This window comes from Artibeus jamaicensis, unplaced genomic scaffold (assembly GCF_021234435.1).
Source record: "Artibeus jamaicensis isolate MK-2021 breed Jamaican fruit bat unplaced genomic scaffold, CSHL_Jam_final contig_64, whole genome shotgun sequence".
Classification (NCBI taxonomy): Eukaryota; Metazoa; Chordata; class Mammalia; order Chiroptera; family Phyllostomidae; genus Artibeus; species Artibeus jamaicensis.
The window spans coordinates 10,368,524-10,387,118 of record NW_026521911.1 but is presented as its reverse complement, the minus strand read 5'-3'; the positions used below and the strand labels follow the sequence as shown (position 1 = coordinate 10,387,118).

General features: G+C 45.4%; 1 protein-coding gene across 2 annotated transcripts in view; it reads left to right on the top strand.

The window, feature by feature from the left end:
• RAB30 (RAB30, member RAS oncogene family) overlaps window positions 1–18,595 on the top strand; it is a 75,276-nt gene extending 56,681 nt beyond the window's left edge. Inside the window, exons 2-6 of one of the 2 annotated variants that reach the window (XM_053670754.1) lie at window positions 4,456–4,654; window positions 4,898–4,998; window positions 8,471–8,554; window positions 14,677–14,860; window positions 16,880–18,595. In XM_053670754.1, the coding sequence (XP_053526729.1) occupies window positions 4,906–4,998; window positions 8,471–8,554; window positions 14,677–14,860; window positions 16,880–17,130 (612 nt within the window). In that variant the 5' untranslated portion in view covers window positions 4,456–4,654; window positions 4,898–4,905 and the 3' untranslated portion in view covers window positions 17,131–18,595. The remainder of the gene's footprint in view (window positions 1–4,455; window positions 4,655–4,897; window positions 4,999–8,470; window positions 8,555–14,676; window positions 14,861–16,879) is intronic. The other variant, XM_053670753.1, reaches the window with a different exon arrangement.

The window sequence follows — 18,595 nt, the reverse complement described above, 5'->3', positions numbered from 1 at the left end:
TTTTTGTTGGTATCTTCTATAATCTGTACATGTGACTCTGGTCAAAAGGGTTACAATTGTTTGATTATTTTGTTTTTTAAAGGGCCACTGTTCCACGTATTATTTCATTTGCCTCCCAAGTATCAGTGATGGTGGCTCTCACGTTATCCCCACTGTGTGGAGGAGGAAGCTCACACAGCTCAGGAGCTGCCTCAGGTCTCACGGTTTCATCGTTGGGCTGCCTTCTCTGTGCAAGGTAGTGGCAGCATGCGCTGTCCTGGGAAGGGGTTCTGGCCCCTGTCTGCCCGACCCCTCTGGTTCACAGACTGAGGTTGAGACCCGGAGAGGGAAAAGTACCTGAGTGGGACACGTGGTTTTTGAACAAGGGTATGTCCTTGGGCAAGGTCTGGCGATCAGAAGGCAGGACAAGGACCTGGCCTCCTCTTTATCTGTTGTACTAGACCTTTAAAAGGGCAAGGGGAAAAATGTTGTGATGTACAATGGTGAATGCAGTCTCATTTTGTCTTTAAAAAGGTCACTTTGATGTATGATCTGTGTCGCCAAAATCACATTGCTTAGATTTCATTTCTCTTTGCTTTGCAAAGTGCATGTTTTCTGTATTTTTTCTAAACTGATTTTTTCCTTTTCTTCATTTATTTTTTTATTTTTTGAAGCTTAGGCATATATCTGTTCATTTACAGCTAGTTATGTGGGGTTTTACTTGGGTGGCTGAGTAGTGATCCTGTGTATACCCCCAGAGCCTGGTACTTAGTCATGCAAAGAGCAGTGACTGGACTGTGGAGGTGGGTGGAGGGAAAGCCTGGGTCTAGCTCCGAAAAGAAGCCTGAGCGTGGAGGGCACGGTGAGGGGCCGAGTTGCAGGACACGGAATCAGGGTGTGGCCCTACCTTGCACACTGCGGTTCAGAGGGGACTGGGGTTCCACTCAGTTGAGGCCCCAGCCCTCGGGACACATACAGCAGCGCTGCCAGCCATGAGGCCAGGGTCAGGGCGTCCTGTTTCAGAAGGAGTTGGACTTCAGAGTTTGATGGATCTGGGTTTGAATCCTAAGACTGACTAGCTGTGGAATTTGAGTATAATCTCGCTGTGCCTCAGATTCATCTTCTGAAAGCTGGGGGTGACGTGGGAAAGCAGTCCCACTTTATAGAGTTGTTGTGAGGACTAAGTGAGGGAATACATGCATTCATGGAAGAGAACCTGGCACATCTTAAGCACTGAGTAAGTGTCAGCTATTATTATTATTAACAATACAATATAATGTTCCTAGAAGAGAGCTCGGCCAGTGGCATATCTTGGGATGTGTTTGACCCCCAGACAAGGTGTGACTTGGTTGCCAGTTCGTTGCCAGTAGGCTGGCTGGGTGTAACTGACTGCTTCTTAATGGGGCTCCCTCCTGGGAAGCTGCCTCATCGCATGGTGATGGGGACGCCTGAGCTGTTACATTACTTAACCAAACCGAAGGGCTTCCTCAGTGGGCAGTTTCCAGAGACTTTTGTGAGCTTTTCATTCAGCTCTGTGTTTTCTGTTAGAAATGAAACAGTAACCACAGTAGGTAACCTGGAGTGTGCAGTCCAGCCTTAGCCCCAGACAGCCTGCGTTTTTCAAGAGACTAAATGCTTTTTTTTAGATGTTTATTTAAAAAAAAAATTCAGCAGAGCATTAAAGGGATTTCTTACAGAAAGGAGAAGGGCCTTACTTTTTACTCTGTGGCTCGCTCCAGGTGGTTACTACCCTAGACTTAACTGTGAACATTGACTCTGACCAAATAATTCTTTGGTCAGAGTTCATAATCTGGGCACTGATACCCTTCTCTTAGGAACCCTGTTTCTCTGGTCTTTCTATTTGGATGCTGTCGTCTGGATTTTCGGCTTGTTTCCTCCACCTCTGTCAAAGGTGGAGAAGTAAATGTGTGGCAAGCAGTCTCAGCACAGGGAAAGACTGCGGGCCGTCCTGTGTTCCCCGCTGGTGGGCTTGTGAACACCGTCAGCCGTGGTCTGCAGGAGGCCCACAGCGCCTCCAGTCTTTCTGCTGTCCCTGCGCCTGTCTCTGGGTTTCAGTTCCTGTTCACAGTTAATGGCTTGTGTTTGATTTAACGTACTATGTCCCTGAGTTTTTATTCAGTTTGACCTCGGTTCTTGTTTAGATTACTACAGTACACTAGAAAAAAAGTTTTGGGTTTGAAGCCAGAGAGAGAAGGGAAATCGCATTTCTTAAGTGCTTACCCTTCATTATTTAATTCATCTTCCTTAAGCTCCTACTATGAGCCAGGTGTTGTGAAAGGCACTTGAGGGCAGTGGTTCAAGGACATGGGTGCTGGACCCAGGCTGTCTGGGCTGGAGTCCCAGCCCCACAGCTTCAGTGGAACCCAGCAGTAAGTGGGGCCTTAACCACTTTTTATTTACCTTCTCTTCTGCTTGTTAGAGTGCTAATAGTGTCCACCTGGCAGGGTTGTTTGGCAAATGAAATGAATTAATAATGTAGAGTGAGGTGATGATGATGATGATGATGATGGGGACGGGTTGGGATCAGGACAGAACCACTTCATTGCTCTTACACTGCTCACGGTCCTGCAAGTGTGTGTGTGTGTGTGTAAGGCTGAGGCCTGACGTTGGCGTGGGAGGCAGGTACACCTGATGGAGTACAGTAAAGCCTGTGGGTATTACTACAGGAGAGGGCCAGGTGTGGTGCGAGCTCGCAGCGGGGTGCCCAGCCTCCCTCTCAGGGCAGAGAAGCACAGCAGGGAGAGTGATGTCCTGTGTCGTGTGCAGAAGGAGCAGTGTATGTGAGGGTCTGGAGAGGAAATCTCGTGGTGTTTAAGGAACTGAAGAAATCTGGTGAGCCTAGAGCACGGGGTGTGAGGACAGTGGGGAGAGACGGCGTTGGCAGTAACGAAGGAGAGGCCAGGCTGTGGGCGATGTGTCATGTTGAGGATTTGGGGTGACTGAAATACTGTTTAGGCAGATACTGTTCTTGGGGGTTTTCATTCGTGACTTCAAGCATCACAACTCTGTGATCTAGCTGTTATTAGCCCATGTGGTTGATGGCGAAGTTAAGACTAAAAAATGTCCACTTGCCCAAAGGCACAGACTTAGAGGGCCACACAGTCAAGAGCTAAACCCAGGCTTCTCAGGCTCCAAAGCTACAATTCTGTCAATGACACCGCACCCTTCTGAACTTGAGGCCTGGCTGTTGGCTTTCAGACTTCAGGCTCCTCTCTTAATTTCTTTTCTTTTCAGTAGACTCACTTGTAAAATAGATAATATAAATACCAGCCTCACAGACTTGTGAAAATAAACAGAAGCACATGTAAAGTGCCAAGGACTGCACACTGCCTGACGTGTAGCGAGTGCAATGACTTCCTACAGGCCCAGGCTGCTGACAGAGGAACATTTTCCCCTCCCGGTCCCACGTCTGGGATGGATCCCCGAGAGCGGCCAGCTGCACCCGGCCTGTTGTCGGCCATCTTCCCAAGGACTTGTTGAAGCCCCTGTAGAAATCACCTTTGCACACAGGGCATCTGCAGGTCTCAGTACCTCTGCCCTTCCACTGGCCAGTGGGAGTGACCCGAGGCTACTCTAGCTCTCCCAAGTGTCCCCCTCATGGGCTTGCTGTCATCCCTTTTCTCTTTCTCTAGAGTCCACTGGGCTTGTTCTGGCTACACCTTATGAAATGAGGGCTGTGCAGATTTGAATTGAACTTGACTTTGTTGTCGTTGTTTAACTTTTCTCATGTTGCTCTCAAGGACAGATACTGTCTCATCTCTATATTTCCTATGGTGATTGGCACAGTACTGTCATAGGTACTCAGTAGATTACAGTTGTTTTCACCAGGATAGGGCTTGATGGATACCGAAGCTCTTTTGTATAGTTTTTTTTTTTTTTAATCTTCACAACAGTCCTCTGAAGTAGATAGAGTGTATAGTATTCTTTTTTTACCACAACTGGAGAAACTAGGGCCTACACCTAAGCAATATGACCACTGGTTAGTTCTTTAATTCTAGAGTATTCATTTACTAGGTGTAACTCTGTCTTATGGGATAGGAAAATAGAGCTGAAAGATGTAATCCCTTCCCTCAAGGATGGGATAGACATTTAAACAAATAACTGTATGCAGCAAGTGGAGTTTTAGGACAGAGAAATGATGAAAGTGTTTAATTTTAATTGGGGAAGATCAGTGAGAAATTGAGAGAGAGAGAGAGATGGTTGCATGGGGCCTTCAAGAACTCAGCTCTTGGTGCAGAAAGAGTGGGAGGGCAGCATCCCAGACAGGAAATATCAGGCACCAAAGCCCGTAGGAGTGGGGACAGGTGTTCTGGGCGGCCCTGCAGCAGGAGGTGGCCGGCAGTGGGTGGTGGCAGAAGATAAAGATGGCGGTAACTCCCACTGGCAAGACCCGGAGGCCCCACAACTTAAGAGAAACCAAAAGGTTCCTTCCTGGTTTGTCCCCTTTCATTTCAGTCCCCAGCCCTTCCTCCCAGAGGCATACACAGCCTGTACATGAACCGCCTTGAAGCTGTGCATGGACTCCCCTTTGCCCTGCTTCCTTGCACCCCCAGCTTGTCTGCACATGGATTTGTCATCTCCTTTCCATGTGAAAACACATCTTACCACATGAGCGACCTGCGACCTGACTACTTGGAAGAATAAAGGTTACCAGGTAAAAGGTTACCACACGTTTGCTTTCCATCGTGTGAGGTGACTGGGGAGGAATAAAGTCCATCTGTGACCAAACACGTGTGTTCCTCCCTCGCCGGCAGAGTCACCAGAGGGAAGCATTAAATTGCTCTTCAAATGAGTCAGGCCTATTGTTCCCGAGGAGACGGGGCCGGCGCAGCTTGAGCTCTGCAGGCAAGTCTGACCAGGCCCCATCTCACTCTCGCTGTGTCTGTTTGCCTTGCAGCTGTGTAAATGAGTATGGAAGATTATGATTTCCTGTTTAAAATTGTTTTAATTGGCAACGCTGGTGTGGGGAAGACGTGCCTAGTTCGACGGTTCACTCAGGTAAGAGGACTCAGAAGTCCAGGACTGGCTTTCTCACTCTGGCCTGCAGGGTTCGGAGAAGCGCATAGGAGGAGTGGCTGGCCCGGCGCCAGCCTCTGGGCTGCCAGTCACGAACGCACCCTTTGAAGGGGCACCAGCTGGGAAGCGTAGACTGGAGCTCTTTAAACCCCTGGCAGGAGCGAGGCTGCGTGGGTCCCCACCACACCCCCGTGCCTCTTGTTGCGTCCTTCACTGACAAGGGGCAAGTTGTTTTGCTTCCAGGGTGCAATACTAAAAATAGATTATTTAATTAATAAATAGGTTATTAGTTAATCATAATCCAGAAGTGGAAACAAATGAATCTGGACATCAAATTAAACCTAAATATTAATTTAAAAATGTAAATATAAACTAAACCAGTGAACTCCCTGCCTGCACCCTCGCCAGTCCTCCCAGAGAACTGAGTGAATCATGTTGGGTCGGCACCAAGTATGCTGGTTTTTCTAGACGTATTAAATAGGAATGAAATGAGAACAGTGAGAGACTATTTGAACCAAGTCAAATGTTCTCTCTCTGGGTTAAGCCCTTATCCTGTGATCTGGTACAAGTTTCCTGTGGGGCTGCCCTTTTCAAGAATTACTGCCAGAGATTATATACTTGTTTTTTTTTTTTTTTTTACAGAAATGGTGGGAAATCATTCTGGGGTTGACCTTCTTTTGTACTTTTCTGGAAAAGATATGAATGGCATCCTTTCTGGTGTTGTGCAAGTATCTTGCAATTCCATGAAGTGCTAGTTGGGAAAGTTGGAACTAGCTCTTCTGTCTGAAGCACAGGGCAACCTGGTGCCCTGGACAGGACATTGGCTTGGGAGTCAGGACACAGGACCCAGTCCCAGCTCCGGCCCCGGCTCCTCCATGAGCTGGGTGGGCCGCCCACCCTTGCTAGGCCTCCCTGATGCTCGTGGGGTGGTCTCCAAGGCACCAATAGCAGCAGCGATAACAGTCTGGGGTCTGGGGAAGACTGGAGAGGCAGGTTGGATAAGACAAGCAGCTTTAGGGCTGAGAGTCAGTCAGTCACCTTTGGAAAAGCCCGGGTTTTCCCCACGATCATGAGCACAGTAGGACTCGTGCTTTTGCTGAGTCTTAGCCTGGTGGAGTCAAAGGTAATAAGCTGACCCATCTGGGGTCAGTCAAAGCCCCCACGGTGGTATACTGGGCACCCCGACTGGTTTTACTTCCACCTAACGTCGGCAGCCTCTTCTGCTTTCGGCAGGAGAACAAGACAGCAGAGATGCAGAGGGGTCTTCAGTCCCCTTTCCAAAAATTCCTTTGACTTTGTCTTACTACTGAAAGATCCCTTGGAGGTTATTCAGCCCACTCCTCTCATTTTATGGATGAAAAACTCAGGGGGGGTGAGATAACTCCTTAGTACCTCATGTCATGTTAGGCTGCATTAGAAACCAGGTCTCCTGGTTCTCAGCCTGATCATTTTTCTCTTCTGCATGTTCTAACCTCTGAAACCATAGGAATCTTGCATTTCTTTTTAAAAGCATAAACCTTGTCATTAGAGGTAAAAATGCATTCATCTTCAAATACTAATTTTTATCAATACACACTCTACCCTTTACTTTTCATTTCTGTCTACTTTTTACCACTCCTAGTCTCTCAACTCCTCCCGCCAAGTTCATATTTCATAGGAAAGATAGTTTGTTTTTGTTATTTAGTAGACAGTTAAAATGAATTGGATTCAGCTGTTTTTGAGGCATAGGCGTAGGGGAACAAAATGACGGAAAAGACACTGGGAAGGACTTTTGGCATTTGTTAGGCTGCAAAACAGCTGGAGCTGTCAGCTTGAAGCTTGGCAGCCTTGTGTTTGAGCCAAACCAAAATAGAAGAAAATTGATTCAATATTTGTAAGTGGAGTTATGAATGTTTATGTTGACATCTTTTGCAGACATGCAATGGAACATTTTCTGCTGGTTTGAAGCTCAGTCTTTTAAGTTTAAACATTCATTAAGAATGCTTTTGTTAAGGAATGGACTTAATTAAAGATGGCCCAATCTTAGCTGCCAGAGCCAATGAAGTCCATTTTACTTTAATTTCTGGAAATCCTGGAATGTAAGTGAAGAGGGAAGAGAAACTAGGTGAAATGTGCTTCCTTGATCAAATTGCTTTCTACCTCCACCTCCCTCCCTAAGCTTACGAGAAATATTATGTAACATTATACATGTGATTTTGATGAAGTCTTTTTGTATAGCTTCCAGTTTGGGGTAAAACTTTTAAAAAATTTGTAAATGTTTTTATTATTTAATGCTGTGACAGTTCATACTTTTTTCTCTTTCCCCATCTCCACCCAGCCAGTTCCCACACTGCTGTCCGCGTCTGTGGGTCATGCATGAATGTTCTTTGGTTAATCCCTTCACCATCTTTCATCCCGTTCTCCTTACCCCCTCCTTTCCGGAAGCTGTCAGTCTGTTTTATGTGTCTAAGCTTCTATTACTATTTTGTTTATTAGTTTATTGTATGTTAGATTCCACATATAAATGAGATCATGTGATAGTTTTCTTTCATTGAATGACTTAATCTATTTAGCATAATTTTCTCCAGGTCCATCCATGTTGTTGCAAAATGTAAGAGTTTCTTTTTTACTGCTGCATAGTATTTCATTGTGTAAATGTATCAGAGCTTAAAAGTTTGGCAAAGTCAACTATCAGTAGATGAGTGAGGTAAAACTTTTTTTTTGTTTTGACATACTTATATCAGCCTCAAACTTGTTGAGTTTAAGGCCCGGAGAGGGGAACTGGTTTGCCTGACTTCACACAGAGATCCTGAGGCTAATACCTGCTGGTTTAGTGCTATTCCTACTGGGCTTTCTCCCTGAATGACTTTGTTTCCTTCGCTAATCTCCCCAGTATCATTGTTCCTGATTTCATGGAATTACATCACCTCAGGGTGCAGGGAAATCCAAAAGCTTCATTGCCTCCTTCATTTTCCTCATACTGACTGCTCGTTTGCTCATGCTGGTTGTCCTCCCCCGTGGCTGTTCATGCCCTAGTTTTCCTCCTCCTCCTCCTTGATCTTACCTCTTTTAGAGAGCCTGCCCGTTTTGCCCTTACCCCAGCAGTCCTGATCTCATCCCTCCTGGCTTCTCAATCTTATACTCGTATCTGATGTTTCTGTTTCATTTTTTGAAATTGGGTCCGCCCGCCCTTTCCAAGTTTCTGCCCTCACTCTCTGTCTTCTTCTTCCTTATTTGTCCCCCTTTCCCTTTCTTTTTCTTTCAGAATTTCTCCTTTTTTCTTCCTTTCCCCTTCCCTCAAAACATATATACATACATGCAAAGTTAAATTAAGACGGGGCTCTAAGGACACAAACCAGAGTGCTTTTCTCTACTAGTTAACCCAGCCAAAGGAAGGGACTGGGAATGGGTGGTGATGGGGAATGTCATGTAATTGAAAGATTTGCTTAATTGTTATTTTTAATTTCTCCTTTAGGGTCTTTTCCCCCCAGGTCAAGGAGCCACAATTGGAGTTGATTTTATGATTAAGACAGTGGAGATTAATGGTGAAAAAGTAAAGGTAAGATGCTAAGTTTTCAATATGGCTTTTGTTGTGCTGCGTGAGAGGAAGTAGTGTTTCCATAACATTGATCATATCTCTTAATTGATAACCACATCGGAAGTAATATACTCAGCTGTGGCACTTATTTCCAAACATTCCCTTTATGGGGGCAGGAGGGGGTTGTGGATGATGTGTTTACAGATGGGAAGACGGAGAAAGAAGGGCTGAGGCAAGTTTGTCCTGTCTCCTGTGATGTCAGAGGCGATATAAAAACAAGCAAGGAATTTCTTGTTGGAATCTCCTGAGCTGGGCCAGGAAGTGGTGCTACTGCCTCTGAACAGCAGCCCCGAGAAAGCAGCAGTGGGTTCCTATGTTGGTTGTGGGCTACTCAGTCAGATGGGTCTTTCGCTGTCTCCCATCATACCCCTAGTCCTAGCAAGGGGGAAATACTACAGGAGGATTCCATGATTTCTTCTTTCTGCTTGGTGGCCTCTGGATAATTTGGCATCTGTAAGAACTATGCAGTCCGGAAGGCAGTAGTGCTTATCGAGTACCCGCTATGTGTCCGTCCCTCTGCCAGGTGCTTTGGCCTGAGTTGCCAGGTAGATAGTAAATTATCTTCATTCTATGTGTTTCAGAGAGGTTGAGTGACTGATCTGTGGCTTCACAGTTAGGAAAGGAGGTAGACAGAATCTGAACCAGTTTGGTGGGCTAGTGCACCCCACTGTCTTCCTGGGGTCTCCCCTGCCATGAAAGAAGCGGGGCATGAAGGCACAATAAGCTCGTCACCTTGGAGCAAGGAAAGAAAGATGATGGATGGGTGAAATGAGACTAAATCACACACAAGGAGGGTGAAGAGACCTGCCCCTTAGAATTGGTGAAATCCCACTCTTAGATCTTCTGGACCTCAGGCCAATGGAAAGTGGCCACCACCCTGGTGTCTGCTGCACGCTGGTGCCAGCGTCCTGGCTAGCTCCCAGCATAAGCATCCCAAGTTGGAGCCCATGGCATTTACATCCTTCTCCTACATGCACCTGTGTTCCGGTCTTCACACACTTCGGGAAGGGCAGAGAAGTTCCCAGGTGCTCCTGTAGCATTTCACAGACACACAGAAGCGTTTTGGACCAGATTCCTGAGTGGGGACACAAACACTCCAGGGGCTCGTCCAGCTGTGACTCCAGAGTGGCTCCCTGCTGTACACATTACGCCAAACACAATAGTGATGGAGAGCTGGGGGCTCCGGAAAACAAAAACAGGGCACGAGATCCACATAGATGCCAACTGGAAGGCTCAAAGAAATACTGCATTGGTGTGCGGAGAAGGCACTAGGGTGTGGGGGTTGGAGGGGGACAGGCGTGGGCACTTGTGGCTTGCCATCATTCCAGGAGAGTGGAGGTGGTCACGTGTCAAGGAGCTGAGTAGAGACGACTACTGTTTCAGGTGTTTTACTTCCAAGTGTCTGGGTTTCCCCTTTATGTACATGTATCTGTGCAAGTTAATTCCTCTCACCGAGGTGTCACTGCCTGCCGTGTGCCAGGCCCTGGGAGTGAGCAGGGCTGAGTAAGAAAGGGTCCATGCTGTTAAAGCGCAGGCTTACTTTTCTGAATCCCCAGGTTTAGTTACTAGATTTATTCCTCTTCCTGCAAACCATGACCTCATTTTTAAGTGCTCAGCAGAAATCCATCTTTTTCTAACATCTGACTCCGTCATGAGACCACAGGCTGCCCAAGAGCAAGGTTGTGTCTCACTCATCTTTGTGTTCACAGCGCGGTTCCTGTCACCGTCTCCTGTTCAGGCCTCTGGACCTTCATCCATAAAAAGTGAGGGTTGGCTAATCTCCTGGATGAAGTCCTAACCCATTTGCCTGTGATCCTCTCTAGCCATATATGTAGAATCAAGGTACAAAGTGGCCCTTTTCCACCACATTAATCCAAGGGCCTCATTAAAACTGGACACATGAGGCACACCTTCTTCAATCTTTCAGTAGAAGAGGCAGAGATGCGCAGGCTTTGCTAAGGAAACACTTGCTGTGTTATTGTTGCCCTTGTTCCTGAACATTTACTGGCACCTCTTTCTGATGATTAAGTGTCTGTTTTGCTAGCAGTTTGCAGGTTTGTTCCGAGCCCCATACAGACCATAGAATAGAGACCACCTGCCAGGTGCATGGCAGGCAGGACCAGAACCCAGGTCCCTCCTGGCTTCTTATCCGAGCCCCTCCCCAACAAGCCTCAGTTATTTCTAAGAGGGCTCCCAGGATTGAGGACAGGGAATCAAAATTAGAAAGATTCTTATAGCTATTAAGGCTTATTGCTAAACAGTAAAGGTAAAGCTGAGGAAGAGGCCCTTTTCTTAACGTGCTATGCTGGAGTAGAAAATATAATTAAAACGTACATAGAATTTTCTTCTTTCCATTGATATTTTAAGTCTATCATAAATAAATGAGTAATAAGTAAAATTGTAAGCTGGTCTAAAACCTTTAAACTTGAGTGACGTGTGCACTGGCCTACAGTGCCCGCGGCATTATGGATGGGAAATCAAGACTAATTCACATGGGCTACGAAGTCCTGTGGAGGAAGAGGGACGGCATGGCTACTCCCTCAAGGGGGGAGCGCCCCGACCCTTGCCTAGACAGGCTTTTATCATTTTTTTTTTTGCGCAGGAGCTCAGGTACAACTTATTAATCATTGTCAGGCAGTAAACAGTAGATAGCATACAAAGAACTATTAGGGCTTCTTCTAAGTCAGGGTCTATCAGCTAAAAGGCTACAAAACTTTGGGAAAACAAACTTATTTTCTGCCAGGGCCTTTATCATTTAACTAAGGGCATTGTTAGCAAAGCAGGCTTCACAGGATTTTACACATCCTTTCTCAGGCCTCATCACCCGGGGAGCCTGCCATTCCCAGCACAGGGCTGCACCACCCTGTCATTGTTTTAGGCTTAAGTCAGGCAGAAGAGGCAGATAGCCAAGGAATTCTCAGAGACTTCTCGAGGACTCCGGGGAGTCAGGCTTCATCAAAGCCTGGGGGCAAGGGTCCATCATTCTCTTTCTTCATAGCCCCCCAAGTCCTTCCCTGGGGCCTCCACGTGATCATACCTGTCTTAGGTAAATCCTCCCTTGAGGAATCTTACTTGTCATTGGCTAACTGATCATGCACTGGAGGCCAGTTATGGAAAAAGGAGCAGAAGCAGCGCTCCTGCCAGGGAGATAAGCTTTGTCTCCTTAGTGGCTTAAGGTGCAAAGGTCGCTCACTCAGCCTTAGCCATGGAGGGGGGGTTACAGCTCCTGAAACTAGGTATGGCGGTTCCCAACACTTGAGGTGTTTCACTATAGCAATAAAAGGTTTTTTGGATTTCTCTCTAATCAGGTATATTTTGTACAGATAGGAAAATGCGAACATGTATTTGCTCATTTGACCATCTGTCCATCCATTTACTCCTCCATCCTGTTACGGTAGATGTTTTGTTCCAAGCCTGTGTCAGATAAAACACCTTTACTCCCTAGTAACTCACTACCATCTGTCTCACACATTTTATCTGTGAGAACTTCTTCAGGACCCCACTGATCATTATGCAGAACTAATCCCTCCTCTGTGATTCCACAGCCTTTGTTACTCAGTTGGCCCTTATTCAAACGGGTCCACCGTGCACCATGGACCTTGTTAGGAAGGCAGGGGAGTACAAAGTTAAGAAACAGTCCTCGCCCTTAAAGAGCTCAGTCTAGCAAGGAGGTGCTCCAGTGAACCAATGATTGCAATAGGTTATCATGACCATGAGACAGCAGAGGTGTGAGGACTGGTGGGAAGAGAGAGAGGAGATGAGCAGTGTAGCCCCATGCTGGGGGTGGCAGTAGCCAGAAAGCCATGGCTGTGGTAATGAGGACAGAACTGACTGGCAGGAGACTGACATTGGGAGACGTTTTCTCCTGCTGGTGCCTCGTAAAAGGGCATCTCATTTTATATTATGGTTAGTTAATATAGTGTCTATCCTCCCTGTAGACTGAACTCTTTGAGGTCATGGATTGTGTTGTACATCCCTGTGCTTAGTACAGTGCTCTGCATCGATTAATGAGCTATAAATGCTGAAAAGGAGCAAACGAATCGCAGAGAAAGGGGAGGCTGAGCTGAGTGATGAAGGCAGTGGAATATGGATATATATCCTTGAGACTCGACGATAAGGCTGGACGCGGGTAGCCTCCTATGAGAAAGCATCTTGGCAGGGCAATACAGTCACCTTTTAAAGAAAGTATTTCAATGGCTTTAATTCTCAAACCTGTTTTCAAGATGTGCCCGTTTTCTGTGCCCAGAAAACATACTGATTTCTAATGATTGACAGTATTAAATCCCATCACAAGTGCTTTTAGAGGCTCAGTGTGGCATTAAAACAATAGTCTGTTTAAAAAACAACAACAGTCTGTTGGGCTAAGGTCCTGGCAGAGGGGAACCATACCCCTACATTGGGGGCAGAGCAGAGAAGTAACTTTTGTCTGGGCACCTGCGTGGTCGCCTGCAGCATCCACAGACTCTCCCAGGCGCAGTTGAAGAGCACCTGCAACTCCAAACTGAAGGAGAGTGTTCGTGCTGTTCATTGGTGGCAGGGACAACCTAACCCGCCACTCATCAGTTTCCTCGGCTAAACTGGTGTGAGCAGAGGGTGACTCCAGCTGACTCATGCTGTCTGGATGCCGATGCCCATTTAAATCAGCCTGAAATGAGTGCCTATGAGGACTAGCAAATGAGAAGGCCTGGGGTCTGGGTCCCAGCTTTGTGAGGAACCACTGGGTGGTGGGGTTTCCTGCTAACGAGAGGCAGGCCTAAACTTGCCTAACCTACTGGATTGCTGTAGGGGTTAGTCGGATTGTCAGTAATACCTGGACAGCCTACTATGTGCCAGGCACCCTATTTGGTGCAGGGGAAACTATGAGTAAAATGGACCCTGACTTTCCCTTCGTGAAGCTTTCAGTTGAGTGAGGGAGACGGTCATTAAATAGATGATTACAACTAAATAAATGACTCAGATGTGTCAGGTGCTGTGAGGGAGAATTACAGGGTGGGCTGCAGGAGAGGATATGGGGGGTGGGGGGGGACCGGCCCAATCTGAGGGGGCCGTCTCCGAGGAAACGATGTTCTGCTGAAGGGGGTGAATGCATTTTGTGATGTGTGAAATTTGTGCAGTTAGAAGCGAAGATTATTATTGTTGTTATTTCTCAAGGCCTTCAGATTTGTTCTGCACTCAGCAGTCTCTCTGGAGAACGGTTCTCGCCCAGCCTCTTCTACTCTGGGAGGGGAAATTCGGGGAGAAGTCAAAGTGTTTTGCCTTTTTCTTTGTAATTAGGACCATCAGTTATCAGGTCATGGAACTGGTAGATGACTTCAGAAAATGGGAACTTTCAGCAGGCTTACATGTTTATTAACTTTTCTTATAAAGAAACCATGGAAGCCTAAAGAGACTAAGTGACTCGCTCAAGGTCACAGAGCAAAAGTGGTGGGAGAAAGTCACTACCTTTGTCTGCCATGGCATTGTTCCTGTTTTCATGAACAAAGATAGCACCTCAGTGTGTTCATTTGAATTTTCTGAACTGGTAAAGGTGGTGAGGTTGGATTCTCCCCCCTCCCATTGCTGACTGAAATGCCAGCAGTCACAGAATGACAGCTCGCCCTGTGTCCTGACTTTCATAAACTGGCATTGTGGTGACGAGAGCAGACAGACTCTGGGACCATATCGCCTGGCTGACCTGGCGTTAGGCCATGCTCGCTGTGAGATGTCGAGCAGCTTAATTAATGTCTCTGTGCCTCATGTGAGAATTGGATACAGTAAAAGTACCCGCCTCATAGTTATTGTCAGGATTAAGAGAATTTTTACAAGTGAACCAGTGTCACCCCAATAAATTCGATAAAAGGAAAGGAAAAAAGAGAGTAAAGGGGAAACTCTTAAATAATCTAACAACAACAAAAACCCCAAAGCAATGCCTGTCCCTAATTAGACACACACAACAGATTTAAAAAAAAACTACAAGTGCTTTTTCATTAGGGCAGAAAATAACTCTGAAATTATTTGCGTGAAGGTGTTTCCACTTCTGAACTAAAGCACTGCCTTCTTTCTTTGCTGCTTCCCCAACCTGACCCTTCTTGTCTGCCTTACAGCTTCAGATCTGGGACACGGCAGGTCAAGAGAGATTTCGGTCCATCACCCAGAGCTATTACCGAAGCGCCAATGCCTTGATCCTCACCTATGACATCACCTGTGAGGAATCCTTCCGCTGCCTTCCTGAGTGGCTGCGGGAAATAGAACAATATGCCAGCAACAAGGTCATCACTGTGCTAGTTGGTAAGTAACGGCTAATGAGGAGAGAAGTCGATTTGGGGGCATCAGAGAGTTTTTTAATCACATAAAGCCTGTGCCTTGGCACCTTCCAAGAATGTAGTCTACAGCTGTATCATTCAAGCAGTTGACATTCAATTCTGCAATCGAAGAGGAAGTGAAATAGGTCCTATCCCATGGTGATGGTTTAGAAGAGTAAAGTAGGAGACATTGCCGATTGCTGTTTCTCTCCATGGAGGTGCTAGGCAAGAAGGCCGACCGCCACGACGTCACGTGGCGGCCAGACGTTCTTCTAAGTCTGGTTACGAGACCATGAAACTGGTGGTTGGTCTAGGAGTAAAATATATCTCAAATTTATAAGGAATTCATCAGTGAAGCAATTGTTTTTTTGTCTTAAAAAATGGACTTAGGCTAAGTTTTCCTTTCTTACATTTATACTGACTTGAGAAATTCTCATTTTCAGAAAGAATCTACTAAGGGAAATTCTGTAGTTTGTGTCGTTTTGTAGGAAGGTAGAACCTGCTTGGTGTGGGGGAAAAGCAGAATACAGCCCGTGATTTTCTGTGGTGACAAATACACCCACTGAGAATGGAACTGCAGTGAAATACCAGATCATTAAAAATCTCTCTAGTGGTGATAGGAAAATGTTAATAATATATGATATTTAAAATGTTTTCTCCCAAGAAGGAATATTACTGTATATTCTGGCAAGATATGATTTGGGAATCTGGGTAGACAGCCTTGCAGAATTCCCAGGCCAGGTGGGATTTATCATAGAAAATGTTGCCAAGTAACATTGTTGACATATCACCTTTGCCGGATTTCACAGAAAATGGAGGTAGAAATTTTTTTCAAGATAAAACACACCATGAATTATTCATGCCGATACTTCCACTTATAATTTAGACATTTAGAACTTTTATTTAACCTCATTAAAAAATTTTTAAAGATTTTATTTATTTATTTTCAGAGAGCAGGGAAGGGAGGGATAGCGAGAGGGAGAGAAGCATCGGTGTGCGGTTGCCTCTCACATGCCCTTAACTGGTGACTTGTTCACTTTGCAGGCCACTGCTCACTCCCCTGAGCAACACCAGCCGGGGCTTAACATCATTGATCTTGTATCTGTAGTTCCTTTTCCACATGCCAAACATCCCTGTCCCAGTGACACCTACAGACTCATTTGCTTTATCCCCCCAAAAATGTTCATAGCAGCCTCAGAATAACAATGCCAGATCTACCACTGACCAGATGATTACTGCAACAATTCAAGATTTTTTCCCTTCAACTCTTTTCATTCTCGATGCATAACTAAGTTTCCGACTCCTCACCTCACGTGGAATCGTTACTCCGTGTGGTTATGCCACTTCGTGATGAACAGGTCCATTTGTTTAATGTGCTTTCAATTTTAGGGATTGCTTTTAAACTTTAATTTCATATTAGCTGTATAATTATAATTATATAATTATGTACAACATTTAGATTCTGCAGTCAAATTGATAAAGTAAGGTATATTTAGAGAGGTCTAATTTCTATTCCTCCCTATCCCTTAACCTCATTTAATGGGTAACCATTATCTTTAGGATTTGGGTTTATTCTCTCATTAAAAAATAAGCACATAAACTGTGTATATACTTTTATCCTTGTTCTTAGACTGTTGTGAATTATGTAACTTTCTTCTACTTTGCTTCATTTACTTACCAATACATCCTAGTGTCTCACTTCCGGGCAGCATCTAGAGATTTTTTTTATTGCTTTTTGCAGTGGCAGATAACTCCAAATAACAATCAGTGTATGATAGTGTATGTAGCCAGGGACCGACTGATGGACATTTGGGCTGTTTCCAGTTCTTTGCCATTACAGATGGCACTGGTATTTAAAGATAAACATTCCAGTAATTACACTCCCATTTGCTCCATTTACTTGCCCACTGTCTGGTTTGACTTCAGATATGGAATTGGATTTTGATGTTTGCAAGCCTACTGAAAGCCAAATGATGATTCCTTCTGTGATTTTACCCCTGTTTAGGCAACAAGATTGATTTGGCTGAAAGGAGAGAGGTCTCCCAGCAGAGAGCTGAAGAATTCTCAGAAGCCCAGGACATGTATTATCTGGAGACCTCCGCCAAGGAATCTGATAATGTGGAGAAACTCTTCCTTGACTTAGCGTGCCGCCTCATCAGTGAAGCCAGGCAGAACACCCTTGTGAACAATGTATCGTCCCCCTTACCTGGAGAAGGGAAAAGCATCAGTTATTTGACTTGTTGTAACTTCAACTAAAGGCTGAGGCACAGAGAAGCAAAAGGAATCAGCAGCTGCCCCAATGGGCCACAAATTGCTGGGGAGACCTGGTGGGGACGGTGGCTCCTGCTCTCGGACCTTCTGACTCCTGAGTTTACAAAGCATGCCAGGCCAAGGGCCTGGGCCACAGGCCGGCATTAGCAGAACATACGATGGTTTCATCCTTACGCAGTCTGGAGGCAGAGCGAGGAAAAGATTGCGCTGGGCACTCCATGACCTGCAGAGCATGTTGCTTTTGTTTTTTTAAAAAGCAAGCAAAAGCGCATTCCTGAACACAGTTTGGAGAAACCCCTCCTGCCCATCAGTGGGTGCATGTGGGGGGTGTTCTTTTTAGGGCTTCTGGGGGCCTTGGTTTTCTTGTCCACCAGATAACCAAAATTGGGGAGGCCAAGTACTGTCTCCGTGGTGTGTGTTGAATAACCCCATGGAGATGTTGAAAAGTGTTATTTCTCTTGTCCACAGGCACTTTCAAGAACTTTGGGATGTAAAAAATGAAATGAAACCTTTACCCATGACCAACAGTTAACCATTATTGTTTTAATAATATATACAAGCTCCACAACTCCTTTTGGTGCTAATGATTCTGCTGTTTCACAGACCAATTGTTTTAGTACATTTATGTCCTTAAATGTATTTCATAGAAATAAAAAAAATAAGGGAAGTCCATGAATCAGCACTCTTTCTCAAAGTCTCATTACACCTTTTCTAGGGTGGATTTTTTGGAGAAGAGAGTATGTTCTTTTACGTTCCCCTCTAAATCTTAACCATTTTTTCATCCTTCCTGTCCTTTAAGTGAAAAAAAATGGTAGATAATATTCTAATATAAAAGATTAGCTCTAAGACATTACAAGTGAGGATGAGAAAAAAGACCGGATCTGACCAAAATACTGTGGACGACTGGACTGCAGTGGAGAGTTCCGGGCAGAGCACAGCCCTGGGCCCAGGCGCGTCTGCTCTCCGCACTATCGATCTTGGACAGACCAAGGCCTGGGATTTTGTAGGTTTTTAGTATAAGCGAAAATAGCAACAGATGCAAACGCTCACAAACCATTTTTGTATCTTCAATGATAACCTTAGAAAATATCTGCTTGTGGAGGCGGTTCAATCGTCATTTGTCAGCTCTTCTGTGTAGTAGTGTTACATTTGGACATGCATTCTTTCCTGTTTCTTTTTTCTTTTCCTCTTTCTTTCCTGGCCTCTCCCTTCTTTTCCTCTCCCCTCCCTCCCTCTTCCAACTGCCTCCTTTCCTTATATGCATGTTGCTGCACATCTCCAGTGCAGATGGAGGTGTATATGCCTTTACTTAGCCAATTTTAAACCAGGACTCAAAAATGGAAGACATGCTGCTGAATATGTGTTATTTCTTCAGTGCCATAATTTGATACCGTCCAATTTGTTTACTGATATAAATGCAAATTGGAAAAATAAACCTGTATGCTGTCAA